Source organism: Populus euphratica, unplaced genomic scaffold (assembly GCF_000495115.2).
Source record: "Populus euphratica unplaced genomic scaffold, PopEup_1.0 scaffold511.1, whole genome shotgun sequence".
NCBI classification, from domain to species: domain Eukaryota; kingdom Viridiplantae; phylum Streptophyta; class Magnoliopsida; order Malpighiales; family Salicaceae; genus Populus; species Populus euphratica.
The window spans coordinates 1-12,592 of record NW_011500388.1 but is presented as its reverse complement, the minus strand read 5'-3'; the positions used below and the strand labels follow the sequence as shown (position 1 = coordinate 12,592).

Here is a 12,592-nt window from a genome sequence, read left to right as displayed (position 1 = left end):
TATATATATATATATATATATATATATATATATATATATATTCTTTTCATTACATTCCAAATTAATCAATTTGTAAAGGCATTGGATTTTTGCAGAAATCTAAAACTTGTATATGCATTTAAACACTGCTTGATACAGCTCAATATATACGTGGACAACATAAAAGCCAAGCATTAATTGATATGATCATTACTTAGCAAACAAAAAAAGCTTCAAAAATTAGAATTAAACATGGCTTCATATATATATATATATATATAAATGAAGATTAACAAGCTTTCACTAGCTAAGTATTACCTATTGTGTAAAGGATTGGGACCCGTATAGACTTTCCTCTTCTCATCACCCAAAGTTGCGTCACCTTCTTCATCTCTGTCTCCTCTTAGGCCACCACCATGAGATTTAACAGGACCCGTTGACTGAGCTGTAGACCCAGTGGTCTTGAAGCTTCCGTGCCTGGCTGACTTATCAGGAACAGATGAAGTTTCTAACAGCAGAAGTATCAGAAACAATAGCGCTAGGCAAGCCACCTCTTTTCTTAAACCCATCAGCTGCCTCCTTCTATACTTATAGGTATCTCAGACCATGCATAGAATTCTTGGCCCAAAACCCTCCAAAAAGGAACAGAAAAGGAGGGAGGAATTTCCTTCTTGGATCTGATTTAAAAGGCCCTTAAAAAGGAAGCTCAACAAAAGTAGAAGAAAGGTTGTAGTTTGGAACGGGAGACTAAAGAGTTTTTGCTTTCTTTGTTTTGGCTCTTTTTGGGTACGGTTTTTTTTTTTTCCAGTGTGTGTCTCCGCGGGGTTACTTTTAGAAGTTTGAGCCTCTGAAAATGAGGCTAGTCAATGAGAGGTAAGAGTCAGAATGCATAGGGTTTGGTGCCTGTAAGGAAACAATAAATATGGTGCAGGGAGCTTCTGGATGCTGATCTTCAGAGCCCATGTTAAGAAACCTTCATACATGGACCAGAGAGAGAGAGAGAGAGCTAGAGTTGCAGTTTCCGTTGGCAGATTTTTGTTATGATGCATAAACCTACAACAGGGGAGGGAGGGAGGGAGGGATGGGATCAGATGGGTGTTAATCTAACAATTTATATTAATACTCCTGGCTCAGGTGATTATTGATACAAAATTTATTTTCACTTGGCTGGGGGTGTCTTTTGCAAGAAGCTAGCTTCTTTTGCTTTGTACTCATGATAAAAGTGCTGGCAAGGTTTCCTAGCAGTAGTAGGCCTTTTGTGTAGTGACTGGTCAGTGGAGCAGCACATGTTAACATCAGGAAAACTAAATCCAAAAAAATTGAAAAGAGGGTTGTTGCTTTCATACCATACATCATTTCAAATGATCTTATTTTATTGTAAGAGATCTCCTTAATTATCATAAGAAAGAAGATGCATGAGAGTTGAGTGCTATTCATTTCTTCAACAAAAAATATGTTTTTTGCAAGATCAATCCATTGTGCATGTTGTTGGAATATATGTATCTGTTTCTTTGTCACACTAGCAAAAAACATCAAGCATTGAAAAGATAGAAATAATATCGATTGAATCACAAACTCTTTGATATATTATTATTACACGAGAAGTCACAGACCATGCACCACCTCTTCCACTACATGGACTTCGATCACTCCCTTCAGATTTTTTTTTTTCTTTTCTCTCGGTCTCGAGTTTAATCAATTAAAAATGGTCAAACTGGTAGGAGCTGACCAGTGGGCCGTGAAGGTAGAGGGAGAGTTGCATCCATGGAGTGGCTTTTTTCCTTATAAAAAATGATGCTGTCTTCCTTCACTTTACATAATCACACAAAGTGAAGCTAATATACATGAAAGTCATGAATACTTGATGTTAGCACCTGCCAAAGAGGGCCCAATTAGTGACCTAAAAAACTTGATTAGAACGAAATTACTGAAAAAATCTGTGAAGAAATTAACCCTCCTTTCTTTCACCATTGCTTTTTAACGCACGGCATGGATTTTGTAAATAGCATCTTTTCCAAACTTTGAACTCTAAAGGCATTAATTATATGCCTGATATATATCTATCGTCGAAAATTAGGGGGTGGAGTTTTGGGGACAAGGCAGGCAGGTCTCCACAAAAGACAAAAATATAGAAGGTCGTGCGTGCAGAGAATTTTTGTTTTTGTGTGGGAAAATAATCTCGAAAGAGTTTCATTTTTTTTTAAATTGTTAGTGTTAAAAATAATTTTTTTAAAATATTACTTTAAAATATTTAAAAAAATTAAAAAAATCGCTGCTATAATACTAAAAAGCAAAATTAATGCTTGGTTTTAATCTATTTTGTCTTTTGTAGCCGAGAAAAAACAAAAGATCGGAGACACAGCACCGATTGATCATCCATTTTTTTATTACTTCGTCCCCCTCTTGTATCTGGACATGATTTGTCGACTTATGCATACTTCCAAGATCCTGGAATAATGGACGCTATATTTTATTTTTCTTCATGTACAAAAGCACATTTATTCTTAAGAAAAGTAGAAAATTATTGTTCGAAAGACTTATTAGGACTTTTGAAATTTGCAATCTACATGTGTTTGTCTCTACAAATGTCCAATTATAATTATGAATCGGGGACTCTTTTTTTGACTAATTAGCTACTCCAAACTCCATTAGGATAACAATATTCGAGTGGGAAGGTGACATCCCGATCGATCGAGTCCTGTTTGTTGCTATGAGAGAGAAGTTTAATTAGTGGTTTCTAATGTTCGGAATGTATTATTGACGTTTAGTCAAGAACATTATAATTGACACTCGAGATTCTAATGCAGTCAGATTTAGATTCTTAATTAATCATCTTAATTTCTTTAATTTACTTATTTCATTTTTGATGGATAGAAAGGTTGAGTTATCAAATTTAGATTCTTGATTAACCATATTTGTTTTTAAATTAATTAATACATTCTTGCTGTGGATATTCCTTAAAAGAAAAAAAAAAACACTTATATCCAATGAGTACATGCATGCCGGATTTCAATTACATTAACGAGCTTCGAATTTAAATTTCATAAATACTGGTATTTTCTCGTCTATGTATTTCCTTCCCGTCGCTAGAATATACAAGAGGATTAACTACAAAAAGGTTATGAACTCCATGTGAGTCCACGATGCAAAATTCTCCAACCAAATGCCTACTTATTAATCCCGTTGGCTAATCTTCTCAATTCAATGAGTTAATGAATGCCTAATTAATCATGCAAGATCCACGTACGGTACTCTAGCTTAAGCAATTGTTAATCTTATAGTTTATTAATATGTAATGACGAGGGCATCACCTGTTATATATATATATATTAAGGAAACAACTTGCTGCCTATTGGTACGTTAGAGTACCTTGCAGTCTTTTAATGTCCATGCAGATCTGTAAACTGCAGCTACTTGGTGGAAAAGAACAGGGATGTCCTCTCTGGCTTGAACACCAGGCCATCAAAGATTCAGAATTCTATCCATGATTGAACTCCTCGGCTCCTTCATCTCTCCTTGCAAGCTAGCTAGCATGCATTGTGACTGATTAGCTGGGCATTAATATTGGGGAATATTGAGGGAAAAGCCATGCGCCCACCACTCTCCGAAGTTGAAGCTGTGGGCAAAGCGAACACTCTGAGAGTGCTAAATGGCTTTGACTGAATTGAGAGCAGAAAAGAATTACACGATCAGACAGTCTGGCTATGAGTATACTAGGCATCATTGAGGCAGAGAAATATATGTTGGTGCCTTGGTGGGCAATCAATGAGAGTCGTCACTCTCTTTATTTGTTTGCTTTTCTGTGTGACTTTTCTTGCTGGTCAAGGTCACGGTGCTCTACCATCATTGGGATCTCAACTACTTTCATAAACTCTCACACCTTGTAGCCCCATGCGCCTTATTTCTTGGCCCATGCAACTCTCGACAAGCAAAGCAAAACCGATCCAAATGATATCCACACAGAAAAGAAAAGGTGAGCAAGTTCTAGAGCAATATGTTTTCGAACATCTTTTTGTGTAAAAGTGACTGACATGGGAGCAGAGCTCAAGATGATACCTTGGTATGTATACGGTAGCCAGACAACATGCGTCCATTTTATAAAGCGAAAAGCGAGTGCACTACCCTGACTGGGATTTGCTTAATTTGCTATTGCATCAGCTACTGGGAATATCTGTAATCATCAATGGAAAATTAACTTTTATGGCCCTAATTTACAACCTCGTTCTTGATTTCTTATCATGTTATCAAGGTTAGGCAGCCGGGACGACAGGGACCTCTTCCTGTTCCTGTTCCTCTTCTTCTGCTTTGACTAGATGGCTTCCACATAATTATGTTTCTTAACCACTACCTTTTGTATGGAAAAGGTTGATACGCAATATGTATGTATGTATGTATTCTAATTACAAAACATTTATACACATGATTTTAAAAGATAAAATTATGTCATTAAACATTACTCCACACTAATTAATAATTAAATCATTTATAATCAATAATATGAATTATTTAAGATATCTCTTATGTTTAATTAGAATTGTTTATATCATCTTGAATTATATGCTTATAATTTATTAATTGACTTATATCATATATACTTTGAAAAAGAATGCATCTATAACTATATAACTAACTTACATCATATATATACACTACCTAGTAATTGATAGAAATATATTATACATAATACCAAAAGACACTAACATATTAATCTTACATATTCATAATTGATAATCATTAATTATTTTTATTTTTATTATCATATAATCTCAATAATAAATTAAACTTTAATTATAAAGTAAAATTAGAAATTTAAATTGATTTTTATATGGTCTGCAATACATTATACCATGATGACAATTATCTATATTGAAAAAAAGAGGAATTTTTGTTTTTTATAAAATAAAACTTAGATAAAAAAATAAATAAACGTTAGATTATTAGGTTTGTTTGATAAAGTTCATAATAATTTTATGTGTTTTTAAAAATAATAAAAAGAATTGATTGAGGTATGGGTCAGGTGATAAAACAAACGAGCCATTTATCCTTTTCTATACTCTGATCCAGGTGAAATCAAGTTGGATTTTTACTATTTCTGCTTTGCCGCATTCAAATCAAGCAAGAACTCAACTCAATTGAGTTGAGTGGAATGTCGGATATTCAATGACTCGTAGTTGAGCAAGGAGCATTCCCAGCCTCACGTTAGCATTGAACTGTTGCCCATTGGTCTGTCTGATTACTTACACGTCTCCTCTTATTATTCCCCGATCTCGGCTGCTTTATGGTTCTTTCCTTTTTTATGGCTGTCCTTATCGAGCAAACCGCGTGATCATCCACGGAGAGTCTAGCACAGGCAATCTTATCTACCATTGATTCTTACTTGAGATTATTTATAGAGCTTGATTTATTTATTGATAGATATTTCATTTAGCGTTTTATGTTAAATTTTATTTGAATTTATATGTTGAGTTTAATTTAATTATTAGTGGATATTTTATTTAATAAATTATGAGCTTAATAATATCCTATTCTGTTTAAAGTTTTAATATTTATTTATTATTTTTTAAATGTTAGACAGGTTTGATGATCCATTCTCTCTCTTCTTCTGCTCTGCTTTTAAGCTTCTTCTCTTCTCTTGTTTTCAATTCTTGATTTGTCCTGCATCAACAGCCTTCCCCTTTGTTGAAGTTTATAGATAGTCCGAACGCTTTTACGATACTATGAGAGGAAAAGAAAAGGATACATTTTCTATGTGCAGCAGTGAGCAGCTTCTGCTCAGAAAGCAGATATTACAATGCATAGAATATTTTGCTACAAAAATCATAATTACTGAGGATTTATGGCCCTGGGCTTCTTTTATTCTTCTTTGTATAGAAAGTTCACACACAAGACACCTGAACAGCTTTTGGTATAAATAGGCACACAGCTGAAACTCCTTATATCTTAGAGGCATCGGCTGTAACTCGGCTTAAGGCCATGGCAGTCTTTGATCCAGATGGACGACCTAATTGCTTGCAAATGAAATCCCCAGCAGAGAGGAGTTTCGCCAGATCCACATTGGTTCTCACACCAAGCCCATGAAGCATGTAGACAACATCTTCAGTAGCAACATTGCCTGATGCTCCTTTAGCATATGGGCATCCACCTAAACCCGCAACAGACGAGTCCACTACGCTAATCCCCATCTGTTTAAAATGCGAAACAGAGTTGTAGAGACAGATCAGATAGACGACGGAAAAGGAAAAACATAAAGACAAATTTTAAAAAAGTTGTGTTGGATGCAATTATACAAATCCTCGACAGATGGGGATTAGCATTTTAGTCCACTACGCTAATCCTTTTTAGTCAAATGATTATTTGCACAAGCATATTTGCACATATTTAGTTGGCCAGATTAGACTATCTGTTCCATCAAGATGCAACTGTACAGTTGTCCGGTGTAAAGAGTACAACATATCACAAGCAGTCCGATAGTAGGCTTCCCTAAATACAGTGCTGCCACAACAAGGTTCTGAGTGATCCAATGCTTACCTGGAGAGACACCAAAATGTTGGGAAGAGATTGCCCATAAGTATCATGGAAGTGGATAGCAAGCTTCTCAACGGGAACAACAGCCATTACAGCTTCAAGCATGAGAGCAACAGTCCCTGTATCAAATAGATATGAACACAAGGACAGGAAAAAAAAAAAAAAAAACACGACCAAACTGGGGGACTTAACTGGTCATCTTTTTCTTCCCAGGTGTAGAGCAAGGTCAGACAAATTTTTTTATCGCAAGTTCAACAAAATTTTTGAAAAACAAAAAAACATAGTTCAAATATATTGCAATAAAAGTCACTAGGTACACTCTAAGTGATGCGGGAACTGAAATGAAAAGGAGGAACTAATGAGGTTAAACTAGGATATAACAAAGTAAAAACGTTACCAGGTGTACCAACACCGATTGTATCACCAAGAGATATTTCAAAGCAACCCATGTCATGAAGTTCTTTGGCCACATATGCTACTTTTGAAGGATGTATCGATCCTTCCTCAGGACACCCAATAACACATGATACATACCTATCAAAGTTCAAAAACAATTCATTTATTCAGAACTGGATGAAGGCTATAATATTCATCTTTTGTTTTCCACATAAGCTTTAAAATGCAAGTACCTACAGAGACAGTTATGCCTATATACCATAAAATATGCATTAGCACTTAGGTGTACATGTATTCTGCGACATTACTAAACTGGTACAGCACCCGTTCAAATTTTTGGAAGCAACTTATTGTGCCTCGATTGAAAGATCGTGATAACTTATACGAGTTCATGATCATGGAACCTCAAACTTTTTATTGATTAGAATATCAATCATGGTGCTAATAAAACATCCAATAAGAAACAAAAAACTACGCAGCAACCAGCATAATGACTATGGCAGAAAACAAAAACACATCCCAGTGATTGGGATTGAAAAAAGACAAAGGATAGCCCTTATATATATTCATGTACACTAAAATTATCTTATCAACTTATTATGACTTCATTTTCTTTGATCAAATTGAGAGCACAAAGATTAGTTCATAATGTACCAGTCAATCAGTAGTTTTCCCATCCACTCTCAATGCAGACAGTACAAATTAACCTCCCAAAAAATCACTAGTAGGGCAGAGAATTCATGGAAAAGGATAGGGACATACCCACGAACAGGAATTGAGAGCTCTTTAGCAGCATGAGTTACAGCACGATAACGAGCAAGACTTTCTTCAATGCTACAATTGATGTTTGACTTTGAAAATGACTCAGAAGCTGATGCAAAAACAGCAACTTCCTTAGCACCAGCTGCAACAGCTGCTTCAAATCCCTAGGAAAAGTCACAGTACATCAGAAGATTACTCCAGGACCAATATGATATTGCCAGAACTCTAGCAGATGTACAAGGGGTACCCACTTTTAAATTAGGTGTCAGAACAGGCAACCTGGAGGCCTCTAAACCATGAACTGCTTCCATTACATCTCTTGCATCTGCTAACTATAAGCAGGCAACAAAACAAGAGGAAAAGAAGGTCAATGAATAACAGGAAGGCAAGAAATATTCAAGTTCAAATTGAATATAAATAAACTATAACCAGACTCAAGAGAGAGAGAGAGAGAGATCATGGCTTTTGTGCTACAATCAAAGAGCAGAGTCACAAAAAAAAAATTATTTGTTTACTGAAGACAAAGTAGATGTTTCTAGAGGATAATGTTTGTCTTACAACAACAGTGTTGTTAAGAACCCCCACCAACTCTCCCTTGCCCCTCTCTTTACTCATTGTCTCTCCATCTATTTCCCAATTGTAATTCCACCAGTGATCCATGATTTCGTTTCACAAAGGAGCAATATCGTTTGCAAGGGGACTCTACACTAGATGCTTCACTAACATCACAGAAAGGAAAGGGATATTAACAGAATATGTGAACCTAAAAGAAGACTATCCAAGAATTGGGTTATGCCAATAAACATGAGATAACCATGCCAATAACCAATGTTGGTGTAGTAAGATTCAGACACAAGTGCATGCTTGCAAAAAGATAATATTATAAACTGAATAATCACAGCTTGCTGATAACAGCCAATTAATTTTTAGTTTATTTTTGCAACGGTAAGTAGACAAAATAACTGGTAAAGACTATGTGCAACTTGGTGGCAGTAAACAAACTAAGGCAATCAAAACCTTTTGGAGTCTGGTACAAAAACAAAGGTAAAGCTTTCATCACACCTTAAAAGAAAGATCAAAACTTGAAGAAGCTGGTTGATGCCAGCAATTCGCACAAGTATTTTCCTTATTATATAATCTATATGACTGCTTATATTCAACTTATTTTTTGCGTAGACAAATACTCTATGCTTATTACAGATTGATCAATATACACCACATGAATCTGCTTCAATTGCACTATAAAACATTGACAAATAAGATAAACTTGAAGTTACAATCAAAACCTAATCAAATTACCTGAGGTACCCATTTGGGCGAAACAAAACTTGTGGCCTCAACAACTGGCAAACCAGAAGATACTAGTCTATGAATCAATTCAACCTTTACATCTGTAGGGACAATATTTTTCTCGTTTTGCAGTCCATCTCTTGGACCTACTTCCACAATCTTCACAAACTTTGGTATACCTTTCAAGAACTGCTTTTCCAAATAAAAGATAAAAAATCATGATTACAAGTTACAGGAAATTTAAATGGTGGACCATCAGACAAATGCAACAGCCTAAAAAAATAAACAAGTGAACTTTATCTATTTTACCAACAATAATGACTACAATCGTTTAAGGTCAAGATATATAACAAAATTACAGTTCTGTTTCAGATATGAAATCACCTTATTTGTAATACCCCGTATGTCTTTGTCATTGGATTTGGAACTATATTGATGATCTGGAAAATAGCGTGAATCACAACTACTTCCAGACACCATATTTTTGCTGCCTGAGCTCACACTCCTTCGATTTCCTTGGCATGAATCTCTTGTATGTCTTTTCCAAGGAAAAGTCTCTCTTGTATATTCATAATCTTCCCTGCAAAGTGCAAACAACGTTGACCTTTTTAATGAAATTATGTGAGAAAAATTACTTCAAGGGTAGCTTAATAAAGTAGAAAATTCACTTTTCTCTATTTTCAGTACCACCCAACGCAGAATCTCGTTTTTAGTTCGTGACATCATTATTGTAATAAAGTAGAAAACTGAGCATCGAATGGAAACTATCAAAGAGGCCTTATATTTTGAGAAAATGCCTAATCTAGGGGCAGGAAAAATTGGCATTGCTGCTACCCATCTTCCTTCCAGACACTATAATAAAACCCCCGCATTGTGTGATTATAAAAAAGGTAATCGTTCTTCCACATCCACAGGATCTTGTGCTAATACAAAGTTTAATCATGGATTAGCACTTACTCGCAACTGTTGGATGAGCTGCAAGTCCTTCCCTCAATCCAGCAATGTCCCATTCCCATATCATCAGCCCGGGGTCGGCAAGCACCAGATGAGAACCTTTGAATTCGCTCAATAGTATTCATGCTAGGCAACTTGTCAAAACCAAGCGGCTCTTCTAGACTCGACATTGCTGAAATAGATGCAAATGGAGGAGGAGCTGCAATTCAGGCACAGAACAGCTCAGTACTCTTCAATAAAACCTTATTAACTAGATAGTTAAATTTTGGAATAATCAAAGGCAGGAAGAACAGACAGGACATCACCATTGAAATCCAACAACAGCTAACACAATGTTTTAGCGCTGGATTCACCAACATAAAGTTATAAAATTATCTTCAGATAAGTTCATCAAAAACCATAAAAAAGTTGTATATTGTTAATGCAATAGAAAATTCCAAACAGTTAGTTGAATTGTTCTTCTATGTCAATGTGAATAATTCACAACTGCCTCAGTAAAATGCACCAGAAAAACTTCAAATTCTTGGCAAGCAATACAAATAACACTGGTTCAAAAGATTAAGCAAAGCATTCAAAACTTCAAGAAAACATCATCTTAATTAAAAGCAAACTATGCTTGATAAACCAAAATAATTCAATCAATCAAAAGCTGGAAAACAAATTGAACATCAACTCTTCCGTAAAAATCCAAACTTTCTTAGCAAGAAACCACGAACAGTGTTTATTTTCTTTAAAAAAAAAACAGATACCATTAAAAATTCACGTTTGCTTCTGTTTCAGTTCCTTCGGTGAGGAAAATAAACCAAAATGGAGTCAAATTGACCAAACAAGACAGAATTGGATTCCTATCAAAGCTTCAATTTTTTTTCCTTTCCTCGAGTTTCTTGGAAACCAAACAGAAGGTATGCAGAGCCAAACAATAAAACAGAGAAAGAAAGAAAGCAGACCTGAATTACAGAGAGAAATTGGAAAGGAAAAAAGCCCAGGGTTTCTGAGAAGACAGGGAAACCCTAAAATTTGGGAATTAGAAGCGATTGTAATAAGTTTTTTTTTTTTTTTCCCGGGAATGCAGGAAGGTTAGATGGCAGAGAAGAAGTTAAACACAACCACGTGAAGGAGTTGTTTACTAACCTTCTAGTTCTCTTTCTTCGTTAACTTTTGTTTGGTGGGAAATAAAAGAAAAAATATAAATATATATATTTCTGGTAAAGAAGTATATAAAAAAATTAATAATAAAAAAAGGGGGAATTTGCTTAGAGTGAACTCCTCCACCATTGAAAGCAACAATAAAATAAAAATATAAAAATAAGAAAAATAGAAGAAAAAGACCTGATACCCAACAAAAAACCACCTCCACCCACCCTCTCTTTCTCTCGTTTTCAAATATCTCTGTAACCCATAACAAAAGAAAAAAAAAAGAAGAGGAGGAGGAAAATCAATTTAATTATATATATATATATCATTCAAACATTACACTGATTTAATTATTGGAGCATGATTTTGTAGATAACTCCCATTTCTATAGTCTAGTTTTATCCGCAAAGACAACCTAGGTCTAAATGAAGTTTTTCTGAGATTCATCGCTATTCGGCATCATAGAGACTAGTTAGCATGTGTATCGCATTATTTTTATATTTTGAAATTATTCATCTATAAAAAAAAATAAAAAAAAAATGATTTGGTGATAGTAAGTTTGTTTATATCCGCAAGGCACCGTCGATGTAAAGGGCACAGGAGTTCAGATCCCTTCGTTCGGAAAGATGTCAGAATAGCTATTTGATAATGACCATCTTAATTCACAAGCTCCCTTCTCCTTCCCTCTTAAATGAGTCCTCTGTTTTGAAAGAGGTCAAAGCAACTTACTTGATAATGACCATTTTAATCCATTGATCTCCTCCTCTTGCTTTAGTAAGGGTGTGTTCCTTACTAATATATTAGTTATGGTGCGCGCAAGCTGGCCTGAACATCCACATTAATCTAAAAAAAAAAAAACATGTGTTCCTTATTAATATAGTCGGCTTTCAAAATAATTTTAGTTTAGAAATATATTAAAATAATTTATAAATATATATAATTTTTAATATTATTATATTAAAATTATAAAAAAAATTAATTTAATACTTGTTAAAAAAACTCGAAAGCAAAAATAGAAACATTTCTGTCACGCATATATATATATATATATAATATCGTGATAATAATTATTTTTTAAAATAATTTTTTTATGTTTTTAAATATTTATTTAAAAATATATATAAAAAACTTTTATTTATTATCGAATAAAAAAAAGCATTAATTATAACTGTTAGGTAGAAGCAGGCAGGGCAGTGTTTGGGGGGCGTTACAGCCGCAGCTTTCCCACACAGCTGCCAGCAGCCCACCAAACCATAAGTAATCTGGGCATTTAAATATTCACCGCCGGTGCCAGAATTAAAAGTCCCAGTGTGGACGGAAAGGTGATGACCACATTTTACACGCACACGTTGCTCGAGCTTCTAGAACTTCTAACATTCTAGTACCTGTCCCCAGTTTTTGTCGTCGAGTGGCGGCCAACTGGCATGCAAGAGGAGTAGCTCAATTTCTTTTTTATGTGCATCTCCAAGGATGAAATATATGAAAAGTTAAAAATAAAAATAAAAATTTAATTTTCCAGACTTGTTTCATATGTTTTAAGAAGAATAGTAAA

The 12,592-nt window shown here is 34.7% G+C and overlaps 1 protein-coding gene across 2 annotated transcripts; it reads right to left on the bottom strand.

Annotated features, from left to right (window-relative positions):
* Positions 1–5,673: 5,673 nt before the first annotated feature.
* On the bottom strand, positions 5,674–11,082 carry LOC105114293 (hydroxymethylglutaryl-CoA lyase, mitochondrial-like). Of its 2 annotated transcripts, none has more exons than XM_011010804.1 (9): positions 11,038–11,082; positions 9,910–10,105; positions 9,337–9,532; positions 8,962–9,141; positions 7,914–7,994; positions 7,663–7,826; positions 6,902–7,038; positions 6,508–6,623; positions 5,674–6,161 (listed from the first exon to the last, which is right to left on the bottom strand). In XM_011010804.1, exons 2-9 carry the CDS (start codon positions 10,074–10,076, stop codon positions 5,913–5,915), a joined length of 1,290 nt encoding a protein of 429 aa, XP_011009106.1. In that variant the 5' UTR covers positions 10,077–10,105; positions 11,038–11,082; the 3' UTR covers positions 5,674–5,912. The 2 variants fall into 2 exon arrangements, with proteins under 2 accessions (XP_011009106.1, XP_011009105.1); XM_011010803.1 differs by lacking the exon at positions 11,038–11,082 and adding an exon at positions 10,854–11,031.
* Between the last annotated feature and the right edge of the window lie 1,510 nt (positions 11,083–12,592).